Raw genomic sequence first — 17,630 nt, 5'->3', positions numbered from 1 at the left:
GTCATGCCTAACATTCCCCATCCCTCACAACCTCATCCATCACTTCCTTTAGAGGTTTCAAGCTCTACAAGATCAAGAACAGCGTAGCTGAATAACCGCTTTCATAAGGCCCATTGAGCGTCAGGCTGACCAGTATTTATAGAGTTGTGTAGGATGAGGAAGGTCTGAGTGTTTACAGTGTGTGGGATTCAGGCTGTAGAGACTTCTCCTGGCAATCACCATTCAAGTGTTACACAGGCATACTCAAGCACGCACACATCTATGAACACATAGGGAGAGAAGATTAAGTGGGCAGGGAAAAGACCTAATAGATTTCTCAAAACAAGTTATGCAATGGTCACAACAATCAAATCATCAAGATCCTGACTCAGCATCCTCCCACCACTGTATGTCCTTCAAAGTTGTTTGAATGGGGACACACATAAATCCAGATAGATAGATAGATAGATAGATAGATAGATAATTCAAAGGAAGTGTAAAAAATAATGAAAGAAACTTTATTTAAAAAAAACTTGATCTCATTTATTTACACTTTAATACATTACATTTGAATGAATAACAGTGCTTTTCTTTTTCTTTTCTCACAGTCTGCATGCCCCTCACTGAATATGGCATTTCTCCAGTCCTTTCCCAGGCTTTCTTGCCGTATGTGGCCCAATAACTTGTCGAAGATCAGTGCTAAAGCTCGGCCGACGTGCCAGTGGGTACAGGGTGCCACAGGGATCATCTCGCCCCGGCACTTGCCTACCATTCCCCACCACACGACCCGTCCTGATAGCTTGGTACGAACGGAGGGACACTTTGCGGTGTTGAGATGGACCAGTTTCAGTTGGAAGACCGCCTCGCTTGGCCAGAGTCTCGAAGACTTTTTCGAGGTTAGTACTGTCCTTTGCAGATGTTTCAAAATAGGCACAGTCATCACCGAGTGCTTGGAGCACTTCTGCGTTTGATATCTCTCTATCGGAGTCTTGGAGATCCACCTTGTTGGCGCAGACCAGCAGGGGAATCCTCGGCTGCGCGCAATGCTCTGGCGCAGATGACCTGGTGAGCTTGGATTTAGCAACAAGAATCTCTTTTCGCAGGGTGCACACCTCCTCGAAAGAGCTCCGATCATCGAGGCTGAATACAAGAAGAAAAATGTCTCCTGTGCAAACAAACAGTCAAAGAAACGAGTCAGACTTTCTACAGTTCAGTTATTTTGCACACATCCAAAATTATAGAGAGAATTAAGCAAGCACTAGGCTGTCGACTCCGGCAAATTGATTTTTCTATAACAAATAAACAAACTTTTGACAAGTATTTTTTCTTTTTCTTTTGCGGGGTTGTGGGTATGACTGGAGCAATACGCACCTGTGAGAATAGACAGCCTCCGCTTGGCTGGGAAGTCCCTCTCTCTGGACGCATCCAGGATGTCAATTTGGTAAGTCTCCCCTCGGATCCGAAACAGTTTCCTGAGGAAATCCTCGGAGGTTGGGTTGTACTCCTCCACAAACCCGTCCCGGAGGTATCTTCTTAGGATGGAAGTCTTGCCAACCCGTGGCGCACCAAGAACCACGATGCGCTTACAGTTCTGCGGTTTGGTGTAGGAAAGAGGGTCTTTTCGGTGTCCCTGGCTAATATGGCAGTGACGGGTTTGACCGTGAAGAACTAAAGCTGCCAGATGATCTAGTGGAGATCTCTTGCAAGGATGACTGTTGTTTACCGTGGAGAGCTGCCCCACGGCTGTGCCTGTGCGCGTCTTATTTTCCTGTTTCCACTGAGTCGTGGCCACTCTAAGTATACCCAGACCTGCTTTGATTCCCGATGGATTCATGTGCTGCGACGCGTTTTTGTAAGTCAGCAAGACTCTGGAGGAGCTGGCGCACTGTCCGTCTATACTATTGCCATGAAACTGGGAACTCTCGTTGGTGGAGGATTTGCGCTGGTGCGAGACAGGGATGGAGGTGGTTGGTGCGCCGGTGGAGATAGTACCCACTTCCATCCTTCTAAAGCTCGTGGCCCCTTATTCGACGCCAAGACGTTTTAAAAGCTCGCTCGGGCTTGTGTTTGACGAGTTGGTTGATGCCAGTTGTCTTTATATAGACTATCATCGACCTCGTGATTCGTCCGCGTCATACTGAGTGACTGAGAAGCATGTTGTCTCTTTCTGGAGAACACCGTGTTTAAAAAAAACAAACAAAAAAAACATGTTGCCTGGTAGCTAGAGCTGCAGATCACAGTTTGGTCTGGCTCTCTCTTTGGTATTTTTGTGTCAATACAGAAATGTATATGCTCACATAATGTTAAACACCGATGAATAGGCTACACTTAAATATATTATCTATATTTTTAGAACGCTTGATTTGCATGTGTGCGCATTATCAGTCATACCTTATAACATTTCCTTTCGGATTTCTTTCTGTGGTAGGCTACTCATGTGCCATAGCCTATAGAACTTCAAAGTGTAGTTTAAGCTTGTGAAACAAAAAAATAAAAAAAAACTGACAGGGATTATAGTGGCCTAAATGTTTGTGTTTAGTCTGAAGCCTTTTGCATTATCTTTTAAGACTTGTATGATAGATAGATAAATGTATAAATCCATATAGATAGATAGATAGATAGATAGATAGATAGATAGATAGATAGATAGATAGATAGATAGATAGATAGATAGATAGATAACGACTCGCCAATTCGTGGTTTGTAGTCATACGTTACCATGGTAACAACAAGAGGAAAACATAGCAACTGAGCTCAGCGACTGTTTCTTTTGCACTGAGGCTACATTAGTGGTTCTCTTGCATTTAGGTAACTACCGGTATAACAAATGAACCACCATGAGTCACCGAGGAAGGAGTTAAGATCTCCGAGACGTTCAGGTCAGCTCCGACCCTGTGTGCTTCTCTCTCACCGCCGTCTGGGTCTTATCCTTTGCCTCCTGAAGCTAAACGTTTGACTTTACCTGTTTGAGGAGTTTCACTCATGACAGTAACTAAACTTCAAACAGATTAGCTTAATATATTTATGAAAGGCTGCCTTTTTTCTTCATAGTAGCAGAGAAAAGACGTGAACATTATTTCTTTATAACAGCTAATTAAAGGTGTATCTGTGTTTACCACTTGATGCAACGTAGCTTGCTTGTGAACTCCCCTTTAGCAGTGGTTAATTTATAAAATGACATCAGATAATCCCACATCTTTGTATGTATTTTATCTGTATGCTTTGTTTTAATCTGGATCTGTATAAGCAGTGACTGACTTAAAAGTTATCCGATAAATGCAGAAATTTGGTCAATATCAGCAGCTTTTGGTAGACTGTGTTTTTGGTTATCAAAAACCTGCAGAAAACGTTAAAGTCTTATGTTGCCTGCAGTAACTCAGGGCACTTTATTTGAAAAAAATCGACTGAATGTGTAAAGGAAATATGTGACAAAAGAAAATAAATACAAAAGCCATCTGTTCCTGTGGCCATGGAAACTATCATCAGGCACTCTGGTCTGAAGAGAACTTTACAGAATTACATAACCGTGTCAGTGTTCCAGGTCACTCTCATTGTCTCTGTGAGAAAACACCGGGATATATGCTCTTTATCTCCCTGTCTCCATGTGGGTGGTAGAAAACACCTCGTCTCTTTTAAAAATGGAAAAATTATGGGATTTATCTCAGGGAAAGGGAAACAAATTGTGGCATAAAATTAATATTTTTTCTCTTTTCTCTTTCAGAGGCCAAAAAAGGGAAAACACCGGAAGAGTTGTCCAATCTGGCCGATAACCCTGCCAACGACACAGTCAAGAATATCCAGGCTCTTCGCCCGCAGGAGACAGACAAAGTAAACCATTATGTATAATTTGGCGGAAAATTACATGGGTTCTCCTAAGAAAATGTAAATTAGGTGTGTGGCACTTTGGTTTTAAATCTATTTCACATTTAATTAATTATTTTATCAATTCAGCCTTACATACATAAGCTTCAAAAACGCCATCAAAGACCAGACCTCATGGATTATGTGCATCTGAGATCACCGGCTGATGAAGTAACACATACTGTGAAAGGCATTGAGGAACATCCAGTGAATTTGGATCCACAGCTTCTCGACAGCACAGGTTCATTTTATTCCTTTGCCTTATTGGACATTAATAATCATGATAGTCAGCAAAAAGCTTGATCCAATCGTAACTCAAATTAGATATTCAAGTCAAAAAAGGGGTCGTTGAGGCTAAAATATATATTTTTTTCTGTCCTTGTTCATCTTCTCTCAGGGCTTGAGGGGCTTCGGTTTGACGATCACGGGATGGTTCTTCCCCACAGCATCTTGGGTGGCTTAGAGGATTTTAGAAGTTATCTCCAGACTAAAGGAGAGACAGAAGTAAAATTGACAACTATTTAAACGCTCCCATTTAGATACAGAAATGATTTGACTTCTCTGTATTCACTGTAACATGTTTCTTCTATCACATCATCTCATAACTAGTTGGTGAAGCGAATACCAAAGTCCTTCAGAGATGTGACATCTGAGGCCACAGGGAGGCCTTCCATCAACATTGTGGAAAGAGAGATTTCCTCGGACCAGAGAAACTTCCAGAGTAATGCTCTGCAGCAGTGGGATAAACACATGAAACATCGCAGACTGCAGCAGGACTTCTTATCCTGTAAGCAGTTTAAGGCATTGGGTAGTCTGCATAATTATTTCTGTACAGCCTGCACCAGCGTACTACCACAGGGGTCCTCGTTGGAAGCAAATGAAAGATTTTATGTTGATTTATTTTCCCTTAAAAAAGTTTTCTCTCAAGTCTGCATTAATGTGTCATCTCTGTCTATTTCATGGTAAGACTTGCTCGACAGGCCATTGGAAAACTTACTGATGAACCAAACGGACCATTTCAGAGAAATTCACGAGCAGAAGGAAATTCTCAGCCAAGTCATGCCACTCATCCACTCTGGATATGTATGAGGCACACTTGCTTTTTCTAAACTACTACGTCTTTTTGTTTTTTTTTAATCTCTTCAGTTGTTCACTCGTGTGTCTTTTCTTCTCGAGGGCTATCGTGTCGGCAGTGAGTTTTGGAGTTTCCCGCAGCGTTATGGAGATGAAGTGAGTGGTATTACAGCCACTCTGACTCAGGCTGAGCTGGGCCGGCAGAAACCAGTCACACATGTGGGAATACCCAACAGCGTACGCCAGGAATTAGGTACAAACAGACACCTTCACTGTGTCCCACTTTGTCTCTTCAGCTTTGTTCATGACCGTGTTCCATCAATTGCTCTGTGAAAGGGCATTGTAGCTGTAACATCTTATCTCTTGAGCTTGTAAAAGCTCAAAATAAGAGATAAGATTATCTTTAAAAGGAGAAAACGCAGCATATATTGGATGTGTACTAGTTTTTCTACTCTGAACTGAGCGTGATAGATGAATTTGGAGAAATGCAGTAGTCTCAAAGACTTACTCCCACACAAACTGACTTTCAGTCTCGCTGCAGACAAACTGAATTCTCTCTGTGGGATATGTTTCATGTGCTAGGAATCAGTTCTGCTGAGACAGTGCGTCCAGCTTCTCGGACTTGGGACCAGAATGCATACCTTCAGAACCAGTACCAGGAGCTGAGAGAGGTTTTGCAGAACTTGGACATCAAAAAGCCAGTAACACAAATTTTATTCAAATCTTCAACTCTCAATGAGTATTGCCTCAACATTTTTGTATTTAAGATTTTTTTTTTCAGACGAGGATAACCTATATTTATTCCATAGGTTTGTCATGTATTTTAAAGAACAAATAGGGATTTTTTTCTAATTAATCAATATAACAGATAACTGAAATTGTTTATGGCCTTATCATGTCAAATTGGTCTTTGGTGGCTCTAAGAACTGTACAAGTTATCTTTCCATAAGTATTTTTATACACATGTTTGAAGTGTTACGTTAGATATTTTTTCTCACAAAGACAGTTAATAAATAAGTTTTAGGCCCACTTGAGATGATTTCTACAAAAGCACAGAACAGATCCCTTTGCTTTCTCAAGATCATGGAATAATCGTGGAGAATATGAGAATGACCATCTAGCTCATTTCATCGCAACTTGTTACAGCTTTTTATTAGCACTGTCATCATTGCAGGGGAGGATGCATATATGAACACTAAATCAAGGCAAAAACGTAGTAAAGTTGTTTGATGCAGTTATTAGAGTGGACAGTATCTGCTTTCATTAAAGGAAGATGTAGCTTTGACCATCGCACTCTTCTCTGCTTCAGCCAGCAGCTGCTCAGATAAATCCTAAAGGCAGATATAGCTGATTTCAGGCTATCCCTGTTTGCACACTTGCATCATGCATCAGTTGTCCCCCTTTTCAATGTAGGGCTTTCACAGTCATGAAATTTGAGTTGACATATCATTTTATAGAAAAACATGCAATTAATTATTTAATTGTCCATCTTTTATCACAGAATAAGCCTAATGTTAGTGTAATAATACATCTACAGCTTATGAACAAGAAGTGGATTCTATGTTGTAGCCTGACATTAAATTTAGCACCTAATCCAAACAAATAGTCCCATTAAAGTCCAACCTAATGTCACCAACTCACACATGCACAGGGAGAACTGAGAAACTCCACATACGGGCCCCAGCTGAAAGGTCGAACCAGGAACCTTCTTGCTATTTTCAAGAAAATGTAACAGGAGGTGAAGACTTTTTAAGAAAATCATCTCTAAACAGTTAACTCAGCAGTTTAAACTTCTTGAGGGGAAATATGGTGAATGTGCTCAGTTTGAAGTTGTTTATGTGCAGCAAAATCGCCAGATTGATGATGCCTTCAGACTAGCTTCTGGTGTATTGAAGTAATCCAGCAGTGCCACAGTTAGCCCTTATTCATTACTGTTTATTACTGTTTTTATTATGTAATTGTTAAGAGCAGTTCTTCTTTACATCCACACATATATTTGGATACCAAAGTAAACTTAAATCAGTTTTTCTGAGAATCTTTTTAGTGTTTTTGAGCTAATTTACGGATGTTTTAGTATTAGTCACCCTGAATCTTGAAATCTATTCATCATGTTGATAGATAAGTGTTTCGTTTTGAATTGTGGCTCAAAGAAGGTCTGACCTTGTGTGTCACAACTACTGCTTCAGTTCCAACTATTGAATTATCTGAAATATTTCATATAAAACCATAATCCACTCACATCAAACACATTTTGTTTCAACAAAAACATTTTTATAATTGGACCACACAATCCTCTGAAGCCGCTCACACCCCAAGGACATTCTGTCTCACCTAGCTCATATTCACTCTGTATCTTCACAAATAGCCTCTGATCATCTAGCCTTGGGCGCACTGTTCTGGATTTTCTGTGCAGGGAACAAACTCCAGGATATGTACAAGGCTTACAGTCCTCGCACATCCACACAAGCACACACGTCTATGCAGGTTCACGGGAAAAAAAACAAACCTGCACACCAAAAAGACTGTCCACAAACTGCTGCGGATATGCTATTATACAGTTCATTGTCTTCTATCACCTATTAAATGTGCATTCAGTGCACACATACATATTAAGATTAATGAAGCTGTCCAGCCCTCCCATAAACACCAAAGAGTGTTCACATGCACCCAAAAGCAGAACAGGTACAGTTATGAAATTCAGAGCGTGCCAAGTCATGAGTAGTACTTCTAAGATCTGTGGGACAACGGACCCCAAGAGGGACAGAGTCTACTTTAATGCTCCCTCTGCATTACAATGACTCCATCAGCAGCGTCAGGGGATTCTGAGTTAAACACGTATGCATAAATTTGCTTCTTAGCACAGCCAGTTCCTATTTAATCCTATTAACACCATTAGTAATAGGTGCTTCTTTTAGGTAGGTTTATTCAAATTTCATCTTCTTTTTGTGGTCTCAGCTGGCATCATCCCTCCACGTTTCGCTTTCCTCTGTCTCACTCACACAGAGAAAATGGGTGCGGTATGTTCTGTTGCACAGGTGACTAATGTGAGGCTTATGATTTGGGGTCTGAAGTGCCCTCTGACTTACAGAGTCTGAGACAGATCGTCCTGTCTGACTTTGCATTGATCACTCCACTCTGCTCATCATGAACTACTGGATGGGTAAAAAGTATTGAGCAAACAAAAACCCAAACAGTTCCACTGAAATACGTTGAATGACACTGTTTGTGTGAGGTTGAACTGGACTGTCTGAGAAACTGCGTGTCCCTCATTGCCAATATTCTTATGTTTAAAGGTTTCATAACCACATTAATTCAGTCTCTCTGGCTGTCAAGACAAAATTATTAATTGATGTCGGACTTAAAACAGCATAGGTATTAGTGAAATAACATCAACTAGAATGTTCCATTTTAATAGAGAATCAGTGATGATATACTTAAAAACTACCACTTTGTGTGACTTTAATTACAGGACATCAGTGGACTGGAAGTCATTGGCTCTGGAAAGCCATACGGTTTCATTACAGTGTGTCAAAGTCCCTCATTGGAGAAGGAGGAAGAGGAGAAGGGACACAAGCAGACGAAGGAGAAGTTGTAAGAAATACTTAGCCTCTCTGCCTTATCAATTTGTATATTCACCCCACTTACAAACTTAAGTGGACCTTTATCTAACCTAAATACAGTGTCAAATAAAAAAGTCACCCTGGATTTAACCAAGTAAATAGGTAAGAACCTTCTATTGTAAAAGTACTGCTGTAATTAATATGTTTTAGCTGGCAACAAGTTATTAAACTAACTGATGCAGTGAGTAGCTTCTCCTTCTTTCACAAACTATGGTGGAAGACACATCCTGTGGTTCTGGGAAATATGTCCCTCTACTTCAGAAGGGACAAATTATTAGTCTGCATCAAGCAAATGAAACGGGTAAGGAGACTGCTAAAACTACAGTGGTCTGACTCTCCCGTCATCAATTCAAGAATTTGATCAAAAATGAATGCAACTCTGGACAGAAATAAATGTGTGGGCTTATCAAAATGATGCTATGACAAATGTATTATATGTGAGGGTAAGGCTGACAGTGCTGTCCCTATTTCACAGACATTAATGAATGCAATCTGTATATCTGAGTAATTTATTCAATGGTGCATTCAAATCAACCCAATAAATACATCAGGAAATGCTTTGTGCTCACATTGTAAATAAAATCATAAACTGTTGTTGTTTCCAGTTAGTATCCTGGATATTTTGTCATTCTAAGTGTGGTTCAAATAGGCATAGGTTACTATATAACTGTGAAGAGTTGTCTATGATGTGTTAAAGGTATACAACATGTATGATCATGTAACCAATGTTTGCAAGCTTTTCACTTTGATGACAACGTGGCACAAAGTTAAATCTCAAGATAGCGAAAAAGAGACTGGATGGAGCATCTTTGGGCAGGACTATCGTATGTGAGGAGGTTATCACCGTGTCGGCTAAACGGAGGTGTTTAGGTTCAGACCCGCAGGGCTTTGAAGTTACATCGCACTGAATTCATTTGATTTAAGCAAACAACTTCCTTTCGCAGAAGATCCGATTATTATTTGATTTGTCAGTGTGTCAGTAGACAAAGGTCTCTACCGTGCTATAGACCAGAAAATACTGTATGAAAGAATGCCAGATTCAGACAAATGAGAGTTTTTAAAAGCAGATGGCTCAATATAGTCAGTCTGAAATCACTTTTTTATTGTCCCTCCACAGTGATCCACTCGCACAGTTTGATGACGTTCAGGTAGAAGCTCTGCTCATTCCTGCCTTGAGGTTCTGTGGTGAGCTTGCTAGCTGGACTGGAAACTCCACTTCTAACCAGGTAGAGAGAACTTTTGCACAGTAGGTTTGGCTGCAACTACATTTCTTAGAGAGACAGACCGTTGTTTGGGACAAGCTAATTTGCTTGTTCACCAGGTTTGCGAAACCTTTTTTGATCATTTAATGTAATATCCACTTGTGATGTACCACCTCCATCAGTAGAGCATCAAGGTCATGTCAGATGTTTCCTCCAATTGACTTTACCATAAAACACAACAGTTCCTCTAGAACATTCATATTTAAATTCTGATGAACTTTTACATAGAGTTAAGCTTTTAAGGTCAGGTCAACATCAAAGAGAAACAAATGCATTTTAAGTGGTTTTATTTTACATTAAAAGAAGCAGATTAGTAAGTATAGCATGACACTGCTGTTGATGTCATACTAGATTTAAAATGTGGTTCTCCACCACAAAGTTCTTTTTTCTAATTTATTCCTTTTTATTAGCAGCAACCCTTTATATGTTGATATATGCATGATGTGCATGTAATGTAGCCATTGTCATTGTCTTTATGTCTTAAAGCAATGTTTCCAGATCTGTGATGTTGAGACTAAACACATGATTGTCTGTCATTTTTCCTGGATGGGTTTATTAGGGGGAAGTAAGAATCAGTGCCACCATAATCTTTGAGGCCCAAACTGGAGAAAAAGCATCATCCCACCTGGAGCTACACAATGAGGGCAACACTGCCATCTTTTATGGCTGGCAGCCGCTTACAGTGCCACACAGCTTTCCTCACCTGTCATCACAAACACAGACTATGCATTTCTACTTCAATTCCTCTTCTGGTACAGATACAAACAAGCAATAGTTATATATCACACAGTGCTTGTCTGTGTGCCAGCCCCTCATATCACTCAGCTAGCATTCAACCTGCCTTTTTGCTTTATGACTTATTTCCCCTCCCATCCAGGTGTGATCCGTCCTGGTGACACCAAGTGGGTGGAGTTTATATTTAAGTCAGAGAAGCCAGGTATCAAAACTGAACTTTGGCAGCTCAACACCCATCCTGTTTTGCTGCAAGGTGCCGCCATGCAAATCAAGTTGAGAGGAGTGGCTCTGTGCAAGGACAAAACCGCAGATCCGAGGCTTGTAAGTTTACAGAGAAGGTTTACAAAAAGGTCAATGGATAGTCTAGATCAGGTTTACCCGCATCCGATCCTCGAGGGTCACTGTCCTGCAGGCTTTAGATGTTCCCCTGCTTCAACACAGCTCATTCAGATGAAATGGATCACTTCAAAAGATTGCTAAGTCCTGCACAAGCCTGCTAATGATGCATCAAATCAGGTGTGTTGAAGCAGGGATACATCCAACACCTGCAGGGCCGGATGTGGGTATCCCTGCTTTAGATGGTAAAGAAATGTAATCAGTAGAAATCTGCATCATTTAAAATCATTTTCCTTCATTGTTTCTGTTGTGTGGATGAGCAGACAAAGTTGGAAAAGATAGTTGTGGAAAAAACATGTCGGTCGATTGTGTATGAGGCGCTGCGGAGGGTCCACTGCCCCAAAAGACCCAAGTCTCCTGCAGAGCTTTACATCACTGAAGAGCAACAGTTCAAGAACAAAAACCCCAAGGTAACGATATACCAGTGGAAGCATCTTATTTAAACTTTTCTCTGTATGAATCCAATTTGTGATTATTTTCTTGTTTTAATCCTCCTTGTTGCGTATTGTCTGATGCATGTTGATCATTGTGCATCAGAGGAGACCATTTTCATGTAGCACTGATGTGTCATACATTTTTCTATGAGAGTGTTTATTTCAGAATAAATCTTAGTCACAGCCCCTGATTCAATTGAGATGATCTGTAATGGAACCATTCATTGTGTGGTTTCTTTTGACATTTCACTGGCTGTTAGGCGAGAGTGTGATCAGCCCGTGAAGGCTGTCTCTTGCTAACATGGCCTTTAAGATAGCCCTCATTCATCTAGTATTCCACAATTATATTATTTCAACGATAATTTATAGTAGCTAATAATATAATTGATCAGAACCGCTAATATCTACAAAAAATTTAAAAAGACTTAAACATTTTTTAGTACAAATTGTACCTGTTATTATGGGTCATCTGATCTGAGATCGGAATAAAGAGGCTATTTTTTTCTCATATAGTTAGATTTCCAAAGACAATGATTGCTGCTGTTGAAGCCTTTCATGTGCTCACGTTTTATTACCACAATGGGTGACTCAAATAGTTTGACACTCCTCCTTAAGAGATAAAAAGAAATCTGATGTGTATCATAATGATGATAACTGTGAAAGGAAATGATATCCCAGTAGTGTGATGGTGGTTTCTGTTTGAAAGTTTTTGAACTTTAGAAACTAAAAGATTTGATGGGCATCAAGGGGAGCTTTACATTCATAAAGCTTCCCTTGGCATAGCAAATGTGTTTAGCATAAACGGTATTCAGATTACAATTCTGCTGCCATAATGCTGGACAGGACAAGGGTAAAAAAAAAAAAAAAAAACTAAAGGATTTCTGTGTAAATTTGGCGTAAAACATCATTAGATTTTTTACACAAGTCTTAAAAGGGGTAAAGAGAGCTCATCTAAACAAATGAGACAAAAAGATCATACTGTGGGATTTTTTTTTTTAAAGATAAATTTAAAGCTAAAAATATGTGAATAGCTTCAACTCTGAGCTGTTTTTTCCTTGAAGGAGTTGAGATAAAGTTCCAGTTTGTTGCGTTTTTAAGATCTTTTGGCAGAAATCTAATATATATATGTATATATATATATATATATATATATATATATATATATATATATATATATATATATATATATGTGTGTGTGTATGCATATATATAAATATATACATGCATAGCTCTGTGTTTGTTTTGTTTTTTTAATATAATTGCAGTGATCGAAAATATCAAACAATGGGTCTTCAACAGATGCGACAAAGGAAGTTGACATAATACTGCCACCACCATTTTTTACAGAACAGATAAAGTCCTTCAGCTGAATCTGAATCCTGTAATGATGTATCTCTGTTCAATTCTTAATTGGTCACATTTAGGTTGTTTCTTTTGTTCAATATTTCTGTGGATGGCTGCTGATTTGTGCAGAAATTTGAAACATTAAAACATTGAACCTTTAAAAAGGGCTTGCATACAAAGCCACCTCTGTTTTTCTACCCCAATCTGTTCTACCACATCTCTGTTTTAGTTGCAGTACTTTGATCAGCCAGTGCAAGACCTAAAGAGACTGTGGAAAGAAGTGAATCAAGCTTGCACCTGGGATCTCTCTGTTGACACACTCCGACAGGTCGTCACATGTTATGTTGGGTTGATTTGGGACTTAATGATTATTGATTTAAACAAAGAAAGAACACATTACTGTAATATTAGTTCGATAACTCAAATATTTAGTTTAAGGAACTTTTGAACATTGAATGTATAATTAATTTCATATCATGTTGAAAGGATGAAAGACATAATGTACTGTGTTTGTTCTTTTTATTTTATTAATTGTTTATTTCCTGTATGTAAGGCTGTGTTGTCTCTGCCTGATGAAGAAAAGACTCTGGACTCCCCCACAAAAGAAGAGAGTCTAGCCCAGCTCAACTCTGTGGTTCTGCAACTTTCTGAACCCTCTGAACTGAAATATTGTTATGTACCAGCTGTCACTATAGGGTAAAGCATGGATACTCATGATTCATACATCATCTTCAGTACACAAACTGATGTTCTACAGTCGCACAGTCATTGTAGCAAGCCTAGATGTTATGATTGTGTCTGGTGCCCTCTGCAGGCAGCAGCTGTGGAAGCAGCTTTTGGACACAATGGCTGATGAAGCTGCCAGGCTGAGAAACCTGCTAGGCCTCCCAGAAAAAGAAATGCGTATTGATACGGAGTGTGAATCCATGATCTCTGACGCTGGTGAGACTCGCATATTTTGGCTCTGAGTAGTGAGTTATGCCCATATTACTTGATGTCAAATTATTCAAAATAGCGTCACCTCTCAATAATGGCATCATATCTAGGTTAACAAGTGAGGTGATTCCTTCATGAAAAATAAAGAACAAATAACTGTATCGAAAATACAAGTTTTTAAATTCAAGTTCAAAGCAACTACACCTCTGATCACTGACTTATAAGTTAGAAAACATGTGATCTTTCAAAATGTCAGCAGTGATGCATAGATGTTAGAGTGTGTTGGTGTTGGACTGCATATGTGCAAAGGGTGTAAGGAGATGACACATGAAGATTAATCTATGAATGCTTGTGGACATAACAAAGCACTGGCTGACAAGAAGCGTTTAGTTTCTAGAGGGTTGATAGAAGAGGAATATTCCAATAACATAATGATTCAAGGATTTAACATAAAGTCACATAAATCATGTGGTCGAGTATACTGCGTGACTTAAATCCAAAAGTAACCCTGTTGGGGTATTTTATAGAGAGAGAATGAGCAACACAACCCTCCAAGCAAAAATTAGTCTAATTTGTGAACTTCTAGTATAGTCCATGCTATGAAGAATTTGTTATGAGAAATAATTGCGATCATGTGTGTACAGATCCTACTTTTCTTTAACCAAATAAGTCTAAACTGTTGTTGTTGTTGTTTTTTATTAAAAAAAGAGGAAACTCTCTACTGTTTAACGCATAAGTACACAAATCCATTTGGGCTTGCACTGTTCTACAAATTTGCTCTGCTCAATACTTTGCCATTTCATCTTAGATGTGATTGGTGATGCACACAAAGAAGACAAGAATGAGAAAAAAGCAGAGGCTGCAGCTAAAGAGGAGCAAAGCCTGTCGAGATCCAGATTCAAAGATGACAGCAAGGGAGAGTTAAAGGCACCAACGAATGAGAATTCCCTGGAGGTGAGAAGAAAATGTGCCTGAAACAGAGTACAAGAGAAAGACGGCATGTGTGTGTCTGTGTGTAGCTGATTAACCATCATCAACATAGAGATTGAGAATTATAAGATGTTTTGCTGCAGAGTGGCAGCAGAAGCAAAGGTTTTTGACTTGTAAGCATTAATGAAATATGTTTCGCAAGACATGAGAGCTCTCTTCATCTGACGCTGAGAGCTGATCCAAACGCGAGTCATCTTCATCACTTCAAAAAAGCTGTCACTTCATCTTTCATTCATCTCCTATTCAAAGGCTTTCTGATGTCTTGCTACTACTGACTGCCTCCTTCCAACTTGGCCGCATGCGGCCTCATTCTCACAAATGCATACACCTGCAATTGTATGTTCTTTCGGTTAATTCCCTGAAAAATCATTTGTCATATTTGTCAAATTATATCTGGACTGGGTTCTGAAGATTTTATAATGATTCTTACTTGCACTAAAAATCAGCAGCATAAAAATCAACTACTCTACTTTCAGTTTTCCGCACTAATGTAGATAGAGTTTTTCCCCAAGAGAGGCTTTTTTCCAAGCTTAGCAATACAGTGTGTCGGCGGCCATTTCTGTTTTCCAGGCCGGTTAAAAGGGCCTTTAAAGAGTAACTAGTTTAGTGAGATAATGAGAACTAAGTGTTACCAGTACTCATTCCTTTTAATGCTTCGCTTTTCTGCTCCTACCCACCATGTGGCCATTTGCATTATACCCAATCCTACTCGCAGATCTGAATTTTAGGGATTGATGATGTTGTTTAAAGATGACGCACTGCTCAACTGACCTCTCTCCTCTCTCCTCTAATGGTTCTTCTCTCCATTGTCCACCGTGACAGGCCTTTAGAATTGGTATGGGGCCACAATTTTATCTGCTCATATTTTGCTGAGTGATTTTTCTCCTTTGTGTATTGTCTGACTCATAGGTAGGGTTCAACCTATTACTCACATGTTACCATGGAAACAGAACAGTGTGTGAAAACGTCCAACTGCTCCTGGACTGTGTGCCAGGGTGTGAATTAATTGCATCTGCACCATTTCAAGCCACCTGTCAAAGATGCAAACACAGATATTTGCCGAAAGTGCTGCATGCTTTTCAGCTATTAATTCAATTCTTCGTTGCTAACGCTGCCCATCCTTCCATAGGAGAGTAAAAAGAGGGGGAGAAAAAAAGATGACACAGGAAAGCCCTCTATAAAAAAGCAAGGAAAGGAGTCTCGCTCACTGACTGATACCTGTTTAGGAAGCTTCAGTCGACTGCCACCTGATGCCCAAAGTGTAGACTCAGAAAGAATACACTTTTACACAAGGATTCTGCATAAAAAGGCAAGTCATTAACTTTCAGCTGTAGTACATCAATGTGAAATTGTTTTTGTTTTATGATCCCTTGCAAAAGCTAAGTAAGTTGTGATATACAGCGTAATAGATTTTGAGGTTGAAACAGTCTGCTCTTATTTTGAAAATTAAGGAGAAAATCCAACACTTTCAAAACATGTTATAATACAAGATTTACAAATGAGGAAAAGGGTTAGGGTTAGGGTTAGGGTTAGGGTTAGGGGTTAGGGTTAGGGTTAGGGGTTAGGGTTAGGGTTAGGGTTAAGATACATAACATATAACTAAACAATATTTTCACAATACAAGGGATGGAATGAAAAGTAAAATAAATAAATCTGCTCAGATATTTTTGATTCATTACCATCTGTTTCAGTTTTAACTGCTTCTGGACTCTGGATTGTTAAACTGAATCAAATCTATTGCTTGAATTCTTGACTAAATGTGAGAAAGAATCGTTTTCTTCTTGTGAATATGAAATGCAGTTATAACATTGAGGTTGATTATTTATCTGATGTCGGAGTCATTCGGTTTATGGGAAACCAAACAACATATTTGTCCAGAATAAGACAAAATCAAAACGGAAACACACAGATTATACCAGAAATTTTTCACAATTGTGCATTGCCTAAACACATGTACAACATATTGCAGACAACCATTACAGAAACTATACACTTTACAAAAATGTCTTCCTCAAAGTTAATTATAAGATAGCATTTAGCTAGATAGAATTGAATGAAATACATTTTAAATGCATTTTTGTGACGTATTATGACAGTGACCCTGTCAGGAAAACAAAGAGGGGTACAAACTGATGCCTTAAAATAACCTACATGAGAATGCAGAATATCAAGTGTTAAATAATATAATTTTAAAGGGATATGATCACCAGACAACCGACTGTTTCCCTCTGAATCTTTAAATAAAAGGTATGCCCAAGGGGGGCAAAATCAAATTTCATGTAACATGTAATCAACATGTAAACTTATATGTCTTTGTTTATCTGGCAGGTTTATGCTCTCATGGAGGACCTAGTGTACAACCTCTGTGACCTGGTGGATGAAGTTAATGTGGGAGGCGGACAGAACACAAAGCACTAAGACAGGAGAGGCAGGCACAGCCATTTACAACCAGATGTAAAAAAGAAAAAAGAAAAAAACATCAGATAAAGATGCATGCCTTATTTTGCTGTGAAATCAATAAACATTTTCTTTTTCTGTCCTGTCCACGCCTCCAAACTCTCATCAGTGGGTGCTGTTAGGTTAACCGCTGACAAAACAGGAGACACGCCACCCAGAACCATGACCTACTTTCTGATCAGATCTGATTCTTCCCTTTGGATGTTAGACTTTAAAATATATATTCAGTCATGAGTTTAAATCCCCTGCTTTTCAACATTAAGGATCCCCTAATGTTAAAGAGTTCTAATCCAGTCTCACACCTGGAGCTAACAGGGCTGACACAGTGACTCCTAAAGTTCATAAAAGCTTCCAAAGTTCAAACCAGTGCCCTTAAAGGATTCAAAGAAACACTAACCTCTTAAGGTCTTCAAAGTTTATTGAGATGGGGTGAATTAATGCCTGGGAATTAAGTGAAGAGCTCAGATTTATACAATTTCTTTGGATGCTGGATATCTTAAAGATGAACTGAAACGAATGTTCATCTATCATTCAAATTAAAT

General features: G+C 39.2%; 2 protein-coding genes across 2 annotated transcripts; one reads left to right on the top strand and one right to left on the bottom strand.

Annotated features, from left to right (window-relative positions):
* Positions 1-496: 496 nt before the first annotated feature.
* rasd2b (RASD family member 2b) lies at positions 497-2,078 on the bottom strand. Its single transcript, XM_075464518.1, has 2 exons — positions 1,351-2,078; positions 497-1,144 (listed from the first exon to the last, which is right to left on the bottom strand). The coding sequence occupies exons 1-2, from the start codon at positions 1,979-1,981 to the stop codon at positions 600-602; spliced, it is 1,176 nt and encodes a 391-aa protein (XP_075320633.1). The 5' UTR covers positions 1,982-2,078; the 3' UTR covers positions 497-599.
* A 649-nt stretch (positions 2,079-2,727) lies between these two features.
* On the top strand, positions 2,728-17,174 carry mycbpap (mycbp associated protein). The gene is made up of 19 exons (XM_075464517.1): positions 2,728-2,858; positions 3,701-3,807; positions 3,931-4,081; positions 4,238-4,344; positions 4,450-4,627; positions 4,808-4,923; positions 5,017-5,167; positions 5,497-5,615; positions 8,384-8,505; positions 9,652-9,760; positions 10,356-10,548; positions 10,674-10,852; positions 11,191-11,337; positions 12,935-13,033; positions 13,259-13,401; positions 13,520-13,647; positions 14,450-14,595; positions 15,761-15,940; positions 16,960-17,174. Exons 1-19 carry the CDS (start codon positions 2,807-2,809, stop codon positions 17,047-17,049), a joined length of 2,517 nt encoding a protein of 838 aa, XP_075320632.1. The 5' UTR covers positions 2,728-2,806; the 3' UTR covers positions 17,050-17,174.
* Positions 17,175-17,630: the final 456 nt, after the last annotated feature.

The sequence above is a fragment of the Odontesthes bonariensis genome, chromosome 4, assembly GCF_027942865.1.
Source record: "Odontesthes bonariensis isolate fOdoBon6 chromosome 4, fOdoBon6.hap1, whole genome shotgun sequence".
NCBI lineage: Eukaryota > Metazoa > Chordata > Actinopteri > Atheriniformes > Atherinopsidae > Odontesthes > Odontesthes bonariensis.
This window is presented reverse-complemented; position numbering and strand designations above follow the sequence as displayed.